A 21836-nucleotide genomic window follows, 5' to 3' on the forward strand; every position below is an offset into this window, starting at 1 on the left:
TTGTATTTTGTAAATTTTATATTAATTTGTTGTGATCATCAGCTCATTCTAACTTCCAATCATATATAGCGTCAATCGTCTCTAGTATGTTTTTGACACGAGACGGTTAAAACACAATTGGTTTAACTCCATTTTACGTTAGGAATGTTTTTGCTTGCTTTTGTTTTCTCATTACGTGTCCTAAACATTGCAGTGTTTCGTGTGTTTTCGGGATGTTACCAACAGATATACTGTTTGTTAAAAATGATAGCAGTACATAGTATTTATGTCGGTAACGCCCGGAAACACTGCAATGTTTAGGTCATGTAATGAGAAAACGTGAGAAAGCAAAAACATTCCTAGCGTAAAATGAAGTTAACCAACTCATATATAAGTAACTTCTCAAACATTTTTATATTATAGTGTCTAAAAAAATTAGGATACCAGCGGCAAAAATCGTCCTTCTTATAAATGATTACACAAAATATGCATACTGCCGAACTGGATCAGTCCAATAAGTACAAACGATTTATATCACAAATTAAAGAAATACAAACCCTTAGCTGTATCTCTCACTAATATCGCAACAATATGGCGAACAGCATTAAGCACTTCACCATAATAAGATTCATTTGCGGAGTGTTCTGAAGATCGTATTTTCCTTTCATCTTCTTCACTTTCTCTATTTTTTTGCTTTCTAGCTTCTTCTTCTTGCTTAAGCGAAGTTATTCCAAACGCAAGGGGAAGCCAAATTTCCATGATCGTTACACACCAGTGACGCAAGCGAACAATACAATTCTTCCACAAAATCACCAACAATAATCTCCAGCAAGATAATTGAGTAGCCATGTTATTTCGTGTATTCCTCAACTGAATGATAGAATGCTTCAATTTCGAGACATTGTCATAAATTTATCTGAAAAGTTAAGGTAAACAATATATAACCATGAAACAACATGGAAGTTATAACTGTTATAATATTAAGTGAAACTACTTTTTAATACTCTTAATACTTTTTAATAATTAATACTTAATACGCTTGGTACTTCTGAAAAAGTAAACAAATTCTAGATTTTAACGATCTACAGGTTTTAGGGACCATGCATACCGGAAGGATATACAAAATGTATTTGAGTCTAATAGTCTGAACACTGGAATATTAGGATTGTTTGATTTCTCATAGAATAATGACGTTCTTTTTAGCGACATATAACGTTTATAGTTTCCCATATTAAAGCATGCTAGAAAAGCATACCGCTTAACATGAATTTGAGGGATGAAGTCTCTTTTCCCCTATCTCAGAAGTTAAAGGCCCTGGACGTTACAGTACTTCTGCAAGAACGCGGCACGGTTTCTAGTGAACGAGAAGGGTTTTCGCGCTAAATAAGATTTGCGAATTTTGTTTCACTACCAATTACTAATGGAATTTATTTTTATCCATTCATATTTTTCAGTTACGTAACTATACTGAAGCAAATCAATATAATGACAATTAAAAAACACGTTCGCAAAATTACAAAATAAGAAAGAAAGTATGTAATAAAGTAGAAAAGAAACCAAAGTAAAAAAGCATTTGGGAATTAATTCTTAGCTTATATTGGAAATCAAGGCTGCTTGTACTTTAATTTAAGAACCAAACATTAATAAATCAATCTACAGAATCCCCCTCTGTGTATAGTACTTTAGTGTATAAATATTTATTTTATAAAAAAATGTATTTTATACTAATGATAATTTTCCACATAAAGCTTTATGATGGGAAACGCCACATTTGGAACTAGTTAGTAAGCTCAGGGATGCAGCCACGAGGGGGACCCACCGGGTCCGGACGTCCCAAAAATTTTGAAACTCGATTAACATTCTACACTTTCTTAGCGAAGTATATTTGTTTAACAGAGAAATTATTCATGTAGGCTATATATTTTACTTTACGCCTCATCATGTACTCTTTCTTTTCTTATAAAAATAATCGTTCTATTATTCTTTTCTAAAAATAAAGGTGACAGTAATTAGTTATTGTCTTCCCGGGTGCAGAATAAGACATGTTTTATATTACATAGCCGTATTGGACCAAATCAAATACTTTGGACCCAGCCAGGCAAACATTTCTGGGTTTAGATCTGGTAATGCTGTTTGTTTTGACGTTCTTTGATTTTTTGGCTTCTATTACATGCTCTTTCTACGTCTGGCGAATGTCAAAGTTTGCTTTCCAGAACGTATCCCATTGATAAGCATTGTTTCGCCTTTTGAAGTTTATTGTGTTCATCGTGCATTACTCACAGCCAAAATGGATGATTTGCAATGTAGTTTTTCTTTTACGCACGTGTGTATGTGTGTGTTGATGTATATATGATATTCGCAATTCATATACTTCTTTCGTATCAGCTGTTTTAGCTATTAGTTATTAGATTTACTTGCATTGTGTGTGCTCTAATTCTGTAAGTAACATACAAATTCTGAATGAATTCTATGAATGCCATCTGTAAATAACTTACAAAAAAGAGAGAAAATAAAAGAAAAGCAATTTGCCCACCTCTCCACTCAGGAAAAACTTGAAATATATAGCTTAGACAAAATAACGAAAGGGTAATTCAGAAGAGTATTCGAGAAAAAATCCGGTTAACTTCACATCTTATGGGTGCAATGTTGTTTGCCTTAGCTATATATTTCCACAATTTGTTTTAAATGTTCCTAAAGAAACTGTGAATAAGTGAGTTTAATTTACATTTCTTATAACACTAATCTCTGCCACGAACTGTCTTTAATCTATGTTGCAGAAGAATTTGGATCACTGTCAGGGACTGGGTTTGCTAGAATGAATTATTCGCAATAATCTAGAAAAAAAAATATTTGGTGAATCTACAAGACTTTTGAAATTAATATTAACTATACCTATGACGTCAGCAAAAGAAAACAGGTGTTTTCCCACATCGAAAAGAATTGACTCATTAAAAAAAAATATATGAAATCTTTGAGTTTTACGTCCCACGCTTATGCCGGTTAGGCTAAATGAGACGGTAATGATGAGTATGAAAGAAATGGTGGAATGAAGTGGGAGGAAACGGGAGAACCCTGAGGAAACTCACGCACAAAATGTTTGTCCAAGACAAATTTCACTTGGCGGGGGTGGGATCGAACCCGGACCCCAATCGCCAGAGGTGAACGCTCTACCACTGAGCCACCGAGGCCTCTTGACGCATTTAACACGTTCGCTACCGACACAGAAATATATTTGGGACGCATTGGTTTTCACCAAGGACCAGCGTCCCATATGTGAGACGCTAGGGCTCGTTCTAGCAGATGGTCTGTGGGTAAGGTAATTTTCTTATGACCGGTCTATAGTGGCGGTTTATGTTTATGAATCAGTCCCTCGTAAAATCCGCTGTGTCCCATGTATGGGACGGTGGTAGCCAACGTGTTAAGGAATTGAATGTTCCAAGAAAAGTTATTATCATTCGTTATCCTTTCCATCAAAAAAAAAAAAAAAAAAAAAAGATAATAGGAATAGCATAGTTCAACCAGCGTGTATTAGACGAATTTACTTAAATCAAAGAGAGTGGAATGCACTTACTAATTTTATAAGGTGACAACCCAGTTAAAATGTTCTACATTATTTTTTACTTTTCAAAAACGTAATTTTAATCAATTTCTCATGTCACAAAGCATTTGCATCTAAAGTTATGCTGATTAGTAAATGAACTCAATTTATATTTTCTGTCTCCGATCATTCATACAGAAACACCAGAAACGACAACCCACCGGCCGCCCTGCTTAAAGCATGATTAGTGATTACTTTCTGAGCCAGAGTAGGGTCACAGTAGTATGACCGAGCGTTAGCTAGGGGAGGCGTCCGTAAGAATCGACATAAACAAGGATTCTGGTAAAACACTTGAATTTCAGAAAGAAAGTCGTAAATGTGCAGAGTCAGGTCCGTATCCATGCGGGTAAGAGGGGGCCGGGCCCCCCTAAATTTTGGTTGGCCCCCATAAAACTTCACGGTAGGCTTGCAAATGAACTATAATATGGTGATGAAGTATAATATGATTGGGTCGGGCCCCCCTAACTTCTACCGGGCTCCCCCTAAATGTTTGGGCTGGCTACGGGCCTGTTCAAAGCTTTCTGACATTTTGTGCAGACAATTTATACATTGCCTTCAAATAGACCTTCACCGGTAAGGGTTCGGCTCTTGGGTCTAGCCTAGAAGGAGCTGAGCTATTGGAACGAAACTTGCATGATTAATAGCCCATTGGGCAACAACTAAACCGCGAAAAAAAGAAATTTTCAATTTGCAAATACAAAGGGGGGACGGGGGCCAAATCCCTAAAAAATTGTCCAAAAGGCACAAAACTCATAAATATTAATCAGAGTAAAGTACTGAAGACAAAAACAATTTTCAAAAAATTTTCTACTTCTATTTGATGGGGGCAGAGGGGGCATATTCCTCCACAAAATCCTATGGTTCGGCTCTTGGGTCTAGCCTAGAAGGAGCTGAGCTATTGGAACGAAACTTTCAGGATTAATAGCCCATTGGGCAACAACCAAACCGCGAAAAAAACAAATTTTCAATTTGCAAATACAAAGGGGGGACGGGGGGCCAAACCCTAAAAAATTGTCCAAAGACACAAAACTCATAAATATTAATCAGAGTAACGTTCTGAAGATAAACATAATTTCTAAAAAAATTCTACTGCTATTTGAAGGGAGCAGAGGGGGCATTTTCCTCCATAAAATCCTATGGTTCGGCTCTTGGGTCAAGCCTAGAAGGAGCTGAGCTATTGGAACGAAACTTGCAGTATTAATAGCCCATGGGGCAACAACCAAACCGCGAAAAAAAAGAAATTTTCAATTTGCAAATACAAAGGGGGGACGGGGGGCAAATCCCTAAAAAAATGTCCAAAAGGCACAAAACTCATAAATATTAATCAGAGTAACGTACTGAAGACAAAAATAATTCTTAAAAAATTTTCTACTCCTATTTGAAGGGAGCAGAGGGGGCATATTCCTCCATAAAATCCTATGGTTCGGCTCTTGGGTCTAGCCTAGAAGAAGCTAAGCTATTGGAACGAAACTTGCAGGATCAATAGCCCATTGGGCAACAACCAAACCGCGAAAAAAAGAAATTTTCAATTTGAAAATACAAAAAACGGACGAAGGGCAAAACCCTAAAAAATTGTCCAAAAGGCACAAAGCTCAAAAATATTAATCAGAGTAAACTACTGAAGACAAAAATAGTTTCTAAAAAATTTTCTACTGATATTTGAAGGGAGCAGAGGGGGCATATTCCTTCATAAAATCCTATGGTTCGGCTCTTGGGTCTAGCCTAGAAGGAGCTGAGCTATTGGAACGAAACTTGCAGGATTAATAGTTCATTGGGCAGCAACCAAACCGAGAAAAAAAGAAATTTTAAATTTGCAAAATACAAAGGGGGGACGGGGGCAAAACCCTAAAAAATTGTCCAAAAGAAACAAAACTCATAACGTACTGAAGACAAAAATAATTTTTAAAAAATTTTCTACTGCTATTTGAAGGGAGCAGAGGGGGCATATTCCTCCATAAAATCCTATTGTTCGGCTCTTGGATCTAGCCTAGAAGGAGCCGAGCTATTGGAACGAAACTTGCAGGATTAATCGCCCATTGGGCAGCAACCAAACCGCGAAAAGAAGAAATTTTCAATTTGCAAATACAAAGGGGGGACGGGGGGCAAAACCCTAAAAGTTACCTCAAAAGAACAATACTCATAAATGTTAATCAGAGTAACGTACTGAAGACAAAAATAATTTTTAAAAAATTTTCTACTCCTATTTGAAGGGAGCAGAGGGGGCATATTCCTCCATAAAATCCTATGGTTCGGCTCTTGGGTCTAGCCTAGAAGGAGCTGAGCAATTGGAACGAAATTTGCAGCATTAATAGACCATTGGGCAGCAACCAATCCGCGAAAAAAAGAGATTTTCAATTTGCAAAATACAAAGGGGGGACGGGGGGCAAAACCCTAGAAAATTGTCCAAAAGGCACAAAACTCATAAATATTAATCAGAATGACATACTGAAGAGAGAAAAAAATTTAAAAGTTTTTCTACTGCTATTTGGAAGGAGCAGAGGTGGCATATTCCTGCATAAAATCCTATGGTTCCTGTGCTGATTCTAGCTTAGAACGAGCTGAGCTATTGGAACGAAACTTGTAGGATTTATAGCCCATTGGGCAACAACCAAACCGCGAAAAAAAGAAATTTTCAATTTGCAAACACAAAGGGAGGATGGGGGGCAAAACTTATAAAAATTGTCCAAAAGGCACAAAACTAATAAATATCAATCAGAGTAACGTACTGAAGACAAATATATTTTTTATAAAATTTTCTACGGCTATTTGAAGGGAGCAGAGGGCGCATATTTATCCATAACATCCTATGGTTCGGCTCTTGGGTCTAGCCTAGAAGAAGCTGAGCTATTGGAACGAAACTTGCAGGATTAATAGCCTATTGGGCAACAACCAAACCGAGAAAAAACGAAATTTTCAATTTGCAAACACAAAGGGGGGACGGGGGGCAAAACCCTAAAAAATTGTCCAAAAGGAACAAAACTCATAAATATTAATCAGAGGAACGTACTGAAGACAAAAATATTTTTTTTTTAAATTTCTAGTGCTATTTTAAGAGAGCAGAGGGAGCATATTCCTCCATAAAATCGTATGGTTCGGCTCTTGGGTCTAGCCTACAAGAAGCTAAGCTATTGGAACGAAACTTGCAGGATTAATAGCCCATTGGGCAACAACCAAACCGCGAAAAAAAGAAATTTTCAATTTGCAAATACAAAGAGGGGACGAAGGGCAAAACCCTAAAAAATTGTCCAAAAGGCACAAAACTCATAAATATTAATCAGAATGACATACTGAAAAGAGAAAAAATTTTAAAAGTTTTTCTACTGCTATTTGAAGGGAGCAGAGGGCGCATATTCCTCCATAAAATCCTATGGTTCAGCTCTTGGGTCTAGCCTAGCAGGAGCTGAGCTACTGGAACGAAACTTGTAGGATTAATAGCCCATTGGGCAACAACCAAACCGCGAAAAAAAGAAATTTTCAATTTCAAATACAAAGAGGGGACGAAGGGCAAAACCCTAAAAAATTGTCCAAAAGGCACAAAACTCATAAATATTAATCAGAATGACATACTGAAAAGAGAAAAAATTTAAAAGTTTTTCTACTGCTATTTGAAGGGAGCAGAGGCCGCATATTCCTCCATAAAATCCTATGGTTCAGCTCTTGGGTCTAGCCTAGGAGGAGCTGAGTTATTGGAACGAATCCTGCAGGATTAATAGCCCATTGGGCAACAACCAAACCGCGAAAAAAAAGAAATTTTCAATTTCAAATACAAAGAGGGAACGAAGGGCAAAACCCAAAAAATTGTCTAAAAGGCACAAAGCTCATAAATATTAATCAGAGTAACGTACTGAAGACAAAAATAGTTTCTAAAGAATTTTCTAAACCTATTTCAAGGGAGCAGAGGGGGCATATTCCTCCATAAAATCCTATGGTTCCTGTGTTGATTCTAGCCTAGAAGGAGCTGAGCTATTGGAACGAAACTTGCAGGATTAATAGCCCATTGGGCAACAACCAAACCGCGAAAAAAAGAAATTTTCAATTTGCAAATAGAAAGGGGGACGGGGGGCAAAACCCTAAAAAATTATCTAAAAGGCACAATACTCATAAATGTTAATCAGAGTAACGCACTGAAGACAAAAATAATTTTTAAAAATTTTTATACTTCTATTTGAAGGGAGCAGATGGGGCATATTCCTCAATAAAATCCTATTGATCGGCTTTTGGGTCTAGCCTAGAAGGAGCTTAGCTATTGCAACGAAACTTGCAGTATTAATAGCCCATTGGGCAGCAACCAATCCGCGAAAAAAAGAAATTTTCAGTTTGCAAAATACAAAGGGGGACGGGGGGCAAAACCCTAAAAAATTGTCCAAAAGGCACAAAGCTAATAAATATTAATCAGAATGACATACTGAAAAGAGAAAAAAAATTAAAAGTTTTTCTACTGCTATTTGGAAGGAGCAGAGGGGGCATATTCCTGCATAAAATCCTATGGTTCCTGTGTTGATTCTAGCCTAGAAGGAGCTGAGCTATTGGAACGAAACTTGCAGGATTAATAGCCCATTGGGCAACAACCAAACCGCGAAAAAGAAATTTTCAATTTGCAAATCAAAAGGGGGGACGGGGGGCAAAACCCTAAAAATTTTCCAAAAGGCACAAAACTCATACATTCTAATCAGAATAACGTACTGGAGAAAAAATATTTTTTAGAGAATTTTCTAGTGCTATTTGAAGGGAGCAGATGGGGCATATTCCTTCATAAAATCCTATGGTCCGGCTCTTGGGTCTAGCCTAGAAGGAGTTGAGCCATTGGAACGAAACTTGCAGGATTAATAGCCCATTAGGCAGCAACCAAACCGCGAAAAAAAGAAATTTTCAATTTGCTAATACAAAGGGGGGACGGGGGGACAAACCCTAAAAAATTGTCCAAAAGGCACAAAACTCATAAATATTAATCAGAGTAACGTACTGAAGACAAAAATATTTTTTAAAAAAAATTCTACTGCTATTTGAAGGGAGCAGAGGGGGCATATTCCTCCATAAAATCCTATGGTTCGGCTCTTGGGTCTAGCCTAGAAGGAGCTGAGCTATTGGAACGAAACTTGTAGGATTAATAGCCCAATGGGCAACAACCAAACCGCGAAAAAAAGAAATTTTCAATTTGCAAATACAAAGGGGGGACAGGGGGCAAAACCCTAAAAAATTGTCCAAAGGGCACAAAACTCATAAATATTAATCAGAGTAACGTACTGAAGACAAAAATAATTTTTAAAAGTTTTTCTACTGCTATTTGAAGGGAGCAGAGGGGGCATATTCCTCAATAAAATCCTATGGTTCGGCTCTTGGGTCTAGCCTAGAAGAAGCTAAGCTATTGGAACGAAACTTGCAGGATCAATAGCCCATTGGGCAACAACCAAACCGCGAAAAAAAGAAATTTTCAATTTGAAAATACAAAAAGGGGACGAAGGGCAAAACCCTAAAAAATTGTCCAAAAGGCACAAAGCTCATAAATATTAATCAGAGTAACATACTGAAGACAAAAATAGTTTCTAAAAAATTTTCTACTGCTATTTGAAGGGAGCAGAGGGGGCATATTCCACCATAAAATCCTATGGTTCGGCTCTTAGGTCTAGCCTAGAAGGAGCTGAGCTATTGGAACGAAACTTGCAGGATTAATAGCCCATTGGGCAGCAACCAAACCGAGAAAAAAAGAAATTTTAAATTTGCAAAATACAAAGGGGGGGACAGGGGGCAAAACCCTAAAAAATTGTCCAAAAGGCACAAAGCTCATAAATACTTATCAGAGTAACGTACTGAAGACAAAAATAATTTTTAAAAAATTTTCTACTGCTATTTGAAGGGAGCAGAGGGGGCATATTCCTCCATAAAATCCTATTGTTCGGCTCTTGGGTCTAGCTTAGAAGGAGCCGAGCTATTGGAACGAAACTTGCAGGATTAATCGCCCATTGGGCAACAACCAAACCGCGAAAAAAAGAAATTTTCAATTTGCAAATGCAAAGGGGGGACGGGGAGCAAAACCCTAAAAATTTACCTAAAAGGCACAATACTAATAAATGTTAATCAGAGTAACGCACTGAAGACAGAAATGATTTTCAAAAATTTTTCTATTGCTATTTGAAAAGAGCAGAGGGCGCATATTCCTCCATAAAATCCTATGGTTCGGCTCTTGGGTCTAGCCTAGAAGGAGCTGAGCAATTGGAACGAAACTTGCGGCATTAATAGCCCATTGGGCAGCAACCAATCCGCGAAAAAAAAATTTTCAATTTGCAAAATACAAAGGGGGGACGGGTGGCAAAATCCTAGAAAATTGTCCAAAAGACACAAAGCTCATAAATATTAATCAGAATGACATGCTGAAGATAGAAAAAATTTTAAAAGTTTTTCTACTGCTATTTAGGAGGAGCAGAGGTGGCATATTCCTGCATAAAATCCTATGGTTCCTGTGTTGATTCTAGCCTAGAAGGAGCTGATCTATTGGAACGAAACTTGTAGGATTAATAGCCCATTGGGCAACAACCAAACCGCAAAAAAAAGAAACTTTCAATTTGCAAACACAAAGGGGGGACGGGGGGCAAAACCTTTAAAAATTGTCCAAAAGGAACAAAACTCATAAATATTAATCAGAGTAACGTACTGAAGACAAAAATATTTTTTTAAAAAATTTCTAGTGCTATTTTAAGAGAGCAGAGGGGGCATATTCCTCCATAAAATCCTATAGTTCGGCTCTTGGGTCTAGCCTAGAAGAAGCTAAGCTATTGAAACGAAACTTGCAGGATTAATAGCCCATTGGGCAACAAGCAAACCGCGAAAAAAGGAAATTTTCAATTTGCAAATACAAAGAGGGGACGAAGGGCAAAACCCTAAAAAATTGTCCAAAAGGCACAAAACTCATAAATATTAATCAGAATGACATACTGAAAAGAGAAAAAAATTTAAAAGTTTTTCTACTGCTATTTGAAGGGAGCAGACAGCGCATATTCCTCCATAAAATCCTATGGTTCAGCTCTTGGGTCTAGCCTAGGAGGAGCTGAGCTATTGGAACGAAACTTGCAGGATTAATAGCCCATTGGGCAACAACCAAACCGCGAAAAAAAATTCAATTTCAAATACAAAGAGGGGACGAAGGGCAAAACCCTAAAAAATTGTCTAAAAGGCACAAAGCTCACAAATATTAATCAGAGTAACGTACTGAAGACAAAAATAGTTTCTAAAAAATTTTCTACTGCTATTTGAAGGGAGCAGAGGGGGCATATTCCTCCATAAAATCCTATGGTTCGGCTCTTGGGTCTAGCCTAGAAGGAGTTGAGCCATTGGAACGAAACTTGCAGGATTAATAGCCCATTGGGCAACAACCAATCCGCGAAAAAAAAGAAATTTTCAATTTGCAAAATACAAAGGGGGACGGGGGGCAAAACCCTAAAAATTTGTCCAAAAGGCTCAAAACTAATAAATATTAATCAGAATGACATACTGAAAAAAAAATTTTTTAAAAGTTTTTCTACTGCTATTTGGAAGGAGCAGAGGGGGCATATTCCTGCATAAAATCCTATGGTTCCCGTGTTGATTCTAGCCTAGAAGGAGCTGAGCTATTGGAACGAAACTTGCAGGATTAATAGACCATTGGGCAGCAACCAATCCGCGAAAAAAAGAGATTTTCAATTTGCAAAATACAAAGGGGGGACGGGGGGCAAAACCCTAGAAAATTGTCCAAAAGGCACAAAACTCATAAATATTAATCAGAATGACATACTGAAGAGAGAAAAAAATTTAAAAGTTTTTCTACTGCTATTTGGAAGGAGCAGAGGGGGCATATTCCTGCATAAAATCCTATGGTTCCTGTGCTGATTCTAGCTTAGAACGAGCTGAGCTATTGGAACGAAACTTGTAGGATTTATAGCCCATTGGGCAACAACCAAACCGCGAAAAAAAGAAATTTTCAATTTGCAAACACAAAGGGAGGATGGGGGGCAAAACTTATAAAAATTGTCCAAAAGGCACAAAACTAATAAATATCAATCAGAGTAACGTACTGAAGACAAATATATTTTTTATAAAATTTTCTACGGCTATTTGAAGGGAGCAGAGGGCGCATATTTATCCATAACATCCTATGGTTCGGCTCTTGGGTCTAGCCTAGAAGAAGCTGAGCTATTGGAACGAAACTTGCAGGATTAATAGCCTATTGGGCAACAACCAAACCGAGAAAAAACGAAATTTTCAATTTGCAAACACAAAGGGGGGACGGGGGGCAAAACCCTAAAAAATTGTCCAAAAGGAACAAAACTCATAAATATTAATCAGAGGAACGTACTGAAGACAAAAATATTTTTTTTTTTAAATTTCTAGTGCTATTTTAAGAGAGCAGAGGGAGCATATTCCTCCATAAAATCGTATGGTTCGGCTCTTGGGTCTAGCCTACAAGAAGCTAAGCTATTGGAACGAAACTTGCAGGATTAATAGCCCATTGGGCAACAACCAAACCGCGAAAAAAAGAAATTTTCAATTTGCAAATACAAAGAGGGGACGAAGGGCAAAACCCTAAAAAATTGTCCAAAAGGCACAAAACTCATAAATATTAATCAGAATGACATACTGAAAAGAGAAAAAATTTTAAAAGTTTTTCTACTGCTATTTGAAGGGAGCAGAGGGCGCATATTCCTCCATAAAATCCTATGGTTCAGCTCTTGGGTCTAGCCTAGCAGGAGCTGAGCTACTGGAACGAAACTTGTAGGATTAATAGCCCATTGGGCAACAACCAAACCGCGAAAAAAAGAAATTTTCAATTTCAAATACAAAGAGGGGACGAAGGGCAAAACCCTAAAAAATTGTCCAAAAGGCACAAAACTCATAAATATTAATCAGAATGACATACTGAAAAGAGAAAAAATTTAAAAGTTTTTCTACTGCTATTTGAAGGGAGCAGAGGCCGCATATTCCTCCATAAAATCCTATGGTTCAGCTCTTGGGTCTAGCCTAGGAGGAGCTGAGTTATTGGAACGAATCCTGCAGGATTAATAGCCCATTGGGCAACAACCAAACCGCGAAAAAAAAGAAATTTTCAATTTCAAATACAAAGAGGGAACGAAGGGCAAAACCCAAAAAATTGTCTAAAAGGCACAAAGCTCATAAATATTAATCAGAGTAACGTACTGAAGACAAAAATAGTTTCTAAAGAATTTTCTAAACCTATTTCAAGGAAGCAGAGGGGGCATATTCCTCCATAAAATCCTATGGTTCCTGTGTTGATTCTAGCCTAGAAGGAGCTGAGCTATTGGAACGAAACTTGCAGGATTAATAGCCCATTGGGCAACAACCAAACCGCGAAAAAAAGAAATTTTCAATTTGCAAATAGAAAGGGGGACGGGGGGCAAAACCCTAAAAAATTATCTAAAAGGCACAATACTCATAAATGTTAATCAGAGTAACGCACTGAAGACAAAAATAATTTTTAAAAATTTTTATACTTCTATTTGAAGGGAGCAGATGGGGCATATTCCTCAATAAAATCCTATTGATCGGCTTTTGGGTCTAGCCTAGAAGGAGCTTAGCTATTGCAACGAAACTTGCAGTATTAATAGCCCATTGGGCAGCAACCAATCCGCGAAAAAAAGAAATTTTCAGTTTGCAAAATACAAAGGGGGACGGGGGGCAAAACCCTAAAAAATTGTCCAAAAGGCACAAAGCTAATAAATATTAATCAGAATGACATACTGAAAAGAGAAAAAAAATTAAAAGTTTTTCTACTGCTATTTGGAAGGAGCAGAGGGGGCATATTCCTGCATAAAATCCTATGGTTCCTGTGTTGATTCTAGCCTAGAAGGAGCTGAGCTATTGGAACGAAACTTGCAGGATTAATAGCCCATTGGGCAACAACCAAACCGCGAAAAAGAAATTTTCAATTTGCAAATCAAAAGGGGGGACGGGGGGCAAAACCCTAAAAATTTTCCAAAAGGCACAAAACTCATACATTCTAATCAGAATAACGTACTGGAGAAAAAATATTTTTTAGAGAATTTTCTAGTGCTATTTGAAGGGAGCAGATGGGGCATATTCCTTCATAAAATCCTATGGTCCGGCTCTTGGGTCTAGCCTAGAAGGAGTTGAGCCATTGGAACGAAACTTGCAGGATTAATAGCCCATTAGGCAGCAACCAAACCGCGAAAAAAAGAAATTTTCAATTTGCTAATACAAAGGGGGGACAGGGGGACAAACCCTAAAAAATTGTCCAAAAGGCACAAAACTCATAAATATTAATCAGAGTAACGTACTGAAGACAAAAATATTTTTTAAAAAAAATTCTACTGCTATTTGAAGGGAGCAGAGGGGGCATATTCCTCCATAAAATCCTATGGTTCGGCTCTTGGGTCTAGCCTAGAAGGAGCTGAGCTATTGGAACGAAACTTGTAGGATTAATAGCCCAATGGGCAACAACCAAACCGCGAAAAAAAGAAATTTTCAATTTGCAAATACAAAGGGGGGACAGGGGGCAAAACCCTAAAAAATTGTCCAAAGGGCACAAAACTCATAAATATTAATCAGAGTAACGTACTGAAGACAAAAATAATTTTTAAAAAATTTTCTACTGCTATTTGAAGGGAGCAGAGGGGGCATATTCCTCAATAAAATCCTATGGTTCGGCTCTTGGGTCTAGCCTAGAAGAAGCTAAGCTATTGGAACGAAACTTGCAGGATCAATAGCCCATTGGGCAACAACCAAACCGCGAAAAAAAGAAATTTTCAATTTGAAAATACAAAAAGGGGACGAAGGGCAAAACCCTAAAAAATTGTCCAAAAGGCACAAAGCTCATAAATATTAATCAGAGTAACATACTGAAGACAAAAATAGTTTCTAAAAAATTTTCTACTGCTATTTGAAGGGAGCAGAGGGGGCATATTCCACCATAAAATCCTATGGTTCGGCTCTTGGGTCTAGCCTAGAAGGAGCTGAGCTATTGGAACGAAACTTGCAGGATTAATAGCCCATTGGGCAGCAACCAAACCGAGAAAAAAAGAAATTTTAAATTTGCAAAATACAAAGGGGGGGACAGGGGGCAAAACCCTAAAAAATTGTCCAAAAGGCACAAAGCTCATAAATACTTATCAGAGTAACGTACTGAAGACAAAAATAATTTTTAAAAAATTTTCTACTGCTATTTGAAGGGAGCAGTGGGGGCATATTCCTCCATAAAATCCTATTGTTCGGCTCTTGGGTCTAGCTTAGAAGGAGCCGAGCTATTGGAACGAAACTTGCAGGATTAATCGCCCATTGGGCAACAACCAAACCGCGAAAAAAAGAAATTTTCAATTTGCAAATGCAAAGGGGGGACGGGGAGCAAAACCCTAAAAATTTACCTAAAAGGCACAATACTAATAAATGTTAATCAGAGTAACGCACTGAAGACAGAAATGATTTTCAAAAATTTTTCTATTGCTATTTGAAAAGAGCAGAGGGCGCATATTCCTCCATAAAATCCTATGGTTCGGCTCTTGGGTCTAGCCTAGAAGGAGCTGAGCAATTGGAACGAAACATGCGGCATTAATAGCTCATTGGGCAGCAACCAATCCGCGAAAAAAAAATTTTCAATTTGCAAAATACAAAGGGGGGACGGGTGGCAAAATCCTAGAAAATTGTCCAAAAGACACAAAGCTCATAAATATTAATCAGAATGACATGCTGAAGATAGAAAAAATTTTAAAAGTTTTTCTACTGCTATTTAGGAGGAGCAGAGGTGGCATATTCCTGCATAAAATCCTATGGTTCCTGTGTTGATTCTAGCCTAGAAGGAGCTGATCTATTGGAACGAAACTTGTAGGATTAATAGCCCATTGGGCAACAACCAAACCGCAAAAAAAAGAAACTTTCAATTTGCAAACACAAAGGGGGGACGGGGGGCAAAACCTTTAAAAATTGTCCAAAAGGAACAAAACTCATAAATATTAATCAGAGTAACGTACTGAAGACAAAAATATTTTTTTAAAAAATTTCTAGTGCTATTTTAAGAGAGCAGAGGGGGCATATTCCTCCATAAAATCCTATAGTTCGGCTCTTGGGTCTAGCCTAGAAGAAGCTAAGCTATTGAAACGAAACTTGCAGGATTAATAGCCCATTGGGCAACAAGCAAACCGCGAAAAAAGGAAATTTTCAATTTGCAAATACAAAGAGGGGACGAAGGGCAAAACCCTAAAAAATTGTCCAAAAGGCACAAAACTCATAAATATTAATCAGAATGACATACTGAAAAGAGAAAAAAATTTAAAAGTTTTTCTACTGCTATTTGAAGGGAGCAGACAGCGCATATTCCTCCATAAAATCCTATGGTTCAGCTCTTGGGTCTAGCCTAGGAGGAGCTGAGCTATTGGAACGAAACTTGCAGGATTAATAGCCCATTGGGCAACAACCAAACCGCGAAAAAAAATTCAATTTCAAATACAAAGAGGGGACGAAGGGCAAAACCCTAAAAAATTGTCTAAAAGGCACAAAGCTCACAAATATTAATCAGAGTAACGTACTGAAGACAAAAATAGTTTCTAAAAAATTTTCTACTGCTATTTGAAGGGAGCAGAGGGGGCATATTCCTCCATAAAATCCTATGGTTCGGCTCTTGGGTCTAGCCTAGAAGGAGTTGAGCCATTGGAACGAAACTTGCAGGATTAATAGCCCATTGGGCAACAACCAATCCGCGAAAAAAAAGAAATTTTCAATTTGCAAAATACAAAGGGGGACGGGGGGCAAAACCCTAAAAATTTGTCCAAAAGGCTCAAAACTAATAAATATTAATCAGAATGACATACTGAAAAAAAAATTTTTTAAAAGTTTTTCTACTGCTATTTGGAAGGAGCAGAAGGGGCATATTCCTGCATAAAATCCTATGGTTCCCGTGTTGATTCTAGCCTAGAAGGAGCTGAGCTATTGGAACGAAACTTGTAGGATTAATAGCCCATTGGGAACCAAAATAACCGCGAAAAAAAGAAATTTTCAATTTGCAAACACGAAGGGGGATGGGGGGCAAAATCCTAAAAAATTATCTAAAAGGCACAATACTCATAAATATCAATCAGAGTAACGTACTGAAGACAAATATATTTTTTATAAAATTTTCTACGGCTATTTGAAGGGAGCAGAGGGCGCATATTTATCCATAAAATCCTATGGTTCGGCTCTTGGGTCTAGCCTAGAAGAAGCTGAGCTATTGGAACGAAACTTGCAGGATTAATAGCCTATTGGGCAACAACCAAACCGAGAAAAAACGAAATTTTCAATTTGCAAACACAAAGGGGGGACGGGGGGCAAAACCCTAAAAAATTGTCCAAAAGGAACAAAACTCATAAATATTAATCAGAGTAACGTACTGAAGACAAAAATATTTTTTTTTTTAAATTTCTAGTGCTATTTTAAGAGAGCAGAGGGGGCATATTCCTCCATAAAATCGTATGGTTCGGCTCTTGGGTCTAGCCTACAAGAAGCTAAGCTATTGGAACGAAACTTGCAGGATTAATAGCCCATTGGGCAACAACCAAACCGCGAAAAAAAGAAATTTTCAATTTGCAAATACAAAGAGGGGACGAAGGGCAAAACCCTAAAAAATTGTCCAAAAGGCACAAAACTCATAAATATTAATCAGAATGACATACTGAAAAGAGAAAAAATTTTAAAAGTTTTTCTACTGCTATTTGAAGGGAGCAGAGGGCGCATATTCCTCCATAAAATCCTATGGTTCAGCTCTTGGGTCTAGCCTAGCAGGAGCTGAGCTACTGGAACGAAACTTGTAGGATTAATAGCCCATTGGGCAACAACCAAACCGCGAAAAGAAGAAATTTTCAATTTCAAATACAAAGAGGGGACGAAGGGCAAAACCCTAAAAAATTGTCCAAAAGGCACAAAACTCATAAATATTAATCAGAATGACATACTGAAAAGAGAAAAAATTTAAAAGTTTTTCTACTGCTATTTGAAGGGAGCAGAGGCCGCATATTCCTCCATAAAATCCTATGGTTCAGCTCTTGGGTCTAGCCTAGGAGGAGCTGAGTTATTGGAACGAATCCTGCAGGATTAATAGCCCATTGGGCAACAACCAAACCGCGAAAAAAAAGAAATTTTCAATTTCAAATACAAAGGGGGGACAGGGGGCAAAACCCTAAAAAATTGTCCAAAGGGCACAAAACTCATAAATATTAATCAGAGTAACGTACTGAAGACAAAAATAATTTTTAAAAAATTTTCTACTGCTATTTGAAGGGAGCAGAGGGGGCATATTCCTCAATAAAATCCTATGGTTCGGCTCTTGGGTCTAGCCTAGAAGAAGCTAAGCTATTGGAACGAAACTTGCAGGATCAATAGCCCATTGGGCAACAACCAAACCGCGAAAAAAAGAAATTTTCAATTTGAAAATACAAAAAGGGGACGAAGGGCAAAACCCTAAAAAATTGTCCAAAAGGCACAAAGCTCATAAATATTAATCAGAGTAACATACTGAAGACAAAAATAGTTTCTAAAAAATTTTCTACTGCTATTTGAAGGGAGCAGAGGGGGCATATTCCACCATAAAATCCTATGGTTCGGCTCTTGGGTCTAGCCTAGAAGGAGCTGAGCTATTGGAACGAAACTTGCAGGATTAATAGCCCATTGGGCAGCAACCAAACCGAGAAAAAAAGAAATTTTAAATTTGCAAAATACAAAGGGGGGACAGGGGGCAAAACCCTAAAAAATTGTCCAAAAGGCACAAAGCTCATAAATACTTATCAGAGTAACGTACTGAAGACAAAAATAATTTTTAAAAAATTTTCTACTGCTATTTGAAGGGAGCAGAGGGGGCATATTCCTCCATAAAATCCTATTGTTCGGCTCTTGGGTCTAGCTTAGAAGGAGCCGAGCTATTGGAACGAAACTTGCAGGATTAATCGCCCATTGGGCAACAACCAAACCGCGAAAAAAAGAAATTTTCAATTTGCAAATGCAAAGGGGGGACGGGGAGCAAAACCCTAAAAAATTACCTAAAAGGCACAATACTAATAAATGTTAATCAGAGTAACGCACTGAAGACAGAAATGATTTTCAAAAATTTTTCTATTGCTATTTGAAAAGAGCAGAGGGCGCATATTCCTCCATAAAATCCTATGGTTCGGCTCTTGGGTCTAGCCTAGAAGGAGCTGAGCAATTGGAACGAAACTTGCGGCATTAATAGCCCATTGGGCAACAACCAAACCGCGAAAAAAAGAAATTTTCAATTTGCAAATGCAAAGGGGGGACGGGGAGCAAAACCCTAAAAAATTACCTAAAAGGCACAATACTAATAAATGTTAATCAGAGTAACGCACTGAAGACAGAAATGATTTTCAAAAATTTTTCTATTGCTATTTGAAAAGAGCAGAGGGCGCATATTCCTCCATAAAATCCTATGGTTCGGCTCTTGGGTCTAGCCTAGAAGGAGCTGAGCAATTGGAACGAAACTTGCGGCATTAATAGCCCATTGGGCAGCAACCAATCCGCGAAAAAAAATTTTCAATTTGCAAAATACAAAGGGGGGACGGGTGGCAAAATCCTAGAAAATTGTCCATAAGACACAAAGCTCATAAATATTAATCAGAATGACATGCTGAAGATAGAAAAAATTTTAAAAGTTTTTCTACTGCTATTTAGGAGGAGCAGAGGTGGCATATTCCTGCATAAAATCCTATGGTTCCTGTGTTGATTCTAGCCTAGAAGGAGCTGATCTATTGGAACGAAACTTGTAGGATTAATAGCCCATTGGGCAACAACCAAACCGCAAAAAAAAGAAACTTTCAATTTGCAAACACAAAGGGGGGACGGGGGGCAAAACCTTTAAAAATTGTCCAAAAGGAACAAAACTCATAAATATTAATCAGAGTAACGTACTGAAGACAAAAATATTTTTTTAAAAAATTTCTAGTGCTATTTTAAGAGAGCAGAGGGGACATATTCCTCCATAAAATCCTATAGTTCGGCTCTTGGGTCTAGCCTAGAAGAAGCTAAGCTATTGAAACGAAACTTGCAGGATTAATAGCCCATTGGGCAACAAGCAAACCGCGAAAAAAGGAAATTTTCAATTTGCAAATACAAAGAGGGGACGAAGGGCAAAACCCTAAAAAATTGTCCAAAAGGCACAAAACTCATAAATATTAATCAGAATGACATACTGAAAAGAGAAAAAAATTTAAAAGTTTTTCTACTGCTATTTGAAGGGAGCAGACAGCGCATATTCCTCCATAAAATCCTATGGTTCAGCTCTTGGGTCTAGCCTAGGAGGAGCTGAGCTATTGGAACGAAACTTGCAGGATTAATAGCCCATTGGGCAACAACCAAACCGCGAAAAAAAAATTCAATTTCAAATACAAAGAGGGGACGAAGGGCAAAACCCTAAAAAATTGTCTAAAAGGCACAAAGCTCACAAATATTAATCAGAGTAACGTACTGAAGACAAAAATAGTTTCTAAAAAATTTTCTACTGCTATTTGAAGGGAGCAGAGGGGGCATATTCCTCCATAAAATCCTATGGTTCGGCTCTTGGGTCTAGCCTAGAAGGAGTTGAGCCATTGGAACGAAACTTGCAGGATTAATAGCCCATTGGGCAACAACCAATCCGCGAAAAAAAAGAAATTTTCAATTTGCAAAATACAAAGGGGGCCGGGGGGCAAAACCCTAAAAATTTGTCCAAAAGGCTCAAAACTAATAAATATTAATCAGAATGACATACTGAAAAAAAAAAATTTTTTAAAGTTTTTCTATTGCTATTTGGAAGGAGCAGAGGGGGCATATTCCTGCATAAAATCCTATGGTTCCCGTGTTGATTCTAGCCTAGAAGCAGCTGAGCTATTGGAACGAAACTTGTAGGATTAATAGCCCATTGGGAACCAAAATAACCGCGAAAAAAAGAAATTTTCAATTTGCAAACACGAAGGGGGATGGGGGGCAAAATCCTAAAAAATTATCTAAAAGGCACAATACTCATAAATATAAATCAGAGTGACGCACTGAAGACAAAAATAGTTTTTAAAAATTTTTCTACTGCTATTTGAAGAAAGCAGAGGGGGCATATTCCTCCATAAAATCCTATGGTTCGGCTCTTGTGTCTAGCCTAGAAGGAGCTGAGCTATTGGAACGAAACTTGCAGCATTAATAGCCCATTGGGCAACAAACAAACCGCGAAAAAAAGAAATTTTCAATTTGCAAATACAAAGGGGGAACGGGGAAAACCCTTAAAAATTGTCCATAACTCACAAAACTCATAAATGTTAATCAGAGTGACATACTGAAAAGAGAAAAAAATTTAAAAGTTTTTCTACTGCTATTTGCAAGGAGCAGAGGGGGCATATTCCATCATAAAATGCTATAGTTCCTGTGTTGATTCTAGCCTAGGAGGAGCTGAGCTATTGGAACGAAACTTGTAGGATTAATAGCCCATTGAGCAACAACCAAACCGCGAAAAAAAGAAATTTTCAATTTGTTAACACAAAGGGGGGACGGGGTGCAATACCCTAAAAAATTGTCCAAAAGGAACAAAACTCATAAATATTAATCAGAGTAACGTACTGAAGAAAAAAATAATTTTTAAAAAATTTCTAGTGCTATTTGAAGAGAGCAGAGGGTTCATATTCCTCCATAAAATCCTATGGTTCGGCTCTTGGGTCTAGCCTAGAAGGAGCTGAGCTATTGGAACGAAACTTGTAGGATTAATAGCCCATTGGGCAACAACCAAACCGCGAAAAAAAGAAATTTTCAATTTGCAAATACAAAGGGGGGACGGGGGGCAAAACCCAAAAAAATTGTAAAAAAGGCACAAAAATCATACATTCTAATCAGAATAACGTACTGGAGACAAAAATAATTTTTAGAGAATTTTCTAGTGCTATTTGAAGGGAGCAGATGGGGCATATTCCTTCATAAAATCCTATGGTCCGGCTCTTGGGTCTAGCCTAGAAGGAGTTGAGTCATTGGAACGAAACTTGCAGGATTAATAGCCCATTAGGCAGCAACCAAACCGCGAAAAAAAGAAATTTTCAATTTGCAAATCCAAAGGGGGGACGGGGGGCAAAACCATAGAAATTTGTCCAAAAGGCACAAAACTCATAAATATTAATCAGAGTAACGTACTGAAGACAAAAATAATTTTTAAAAAAATTTCTACTGCTATTTGAAGGGGGCAGAGGGGGCATATTCCTCCATAAAATCCAATGGGTCGACTCTTGGGTCTAGCCTAGAAGGAGCTTAGCTATTGGAACGAAAGTTG

The 21836-nt window shown here is 37.7% G+C and overlaps 1 protein-coding gene across 1 annotated transcript in view; it reads right to left on the bottom strand.

Annotated features, from left to right (window-relative positions):
• Positions 1 to 21836, bottom strand: part of LOC145691552 (phospholipid-transporting ATPase ABCA3-like) — a 212285-nt gene that overhangs the window by 172779 nt on the left and 17670 nt on the right. Inside the window, exon 2 of the mRNA XM_081766959.1 lies at positions 537 to 895. Within this exon, the coding sequence (XP_081623085.1) occupies positions 537 to 828 (292 nt within the window). The 5' untranslated portion in view covers positions 829 to 895. The remainder of the gene's footprint in view (positions 1 to 536; positions 896 to 21836) is intronic.

This window comes from Thermobia domestica, chromosome 8 (assembly GCF_964235325.1).
Source record: "Thermobia domestica chromosome 8, izTheDome1.hap1.1, whole genome shotgun sequence".
NCBI classification, from domain to species: Eukaryota; Metazoa; Arthropoda; class Insecta; order Zygentoma; family Lepismatidae; genus Thermobia; species Thermobia domestica.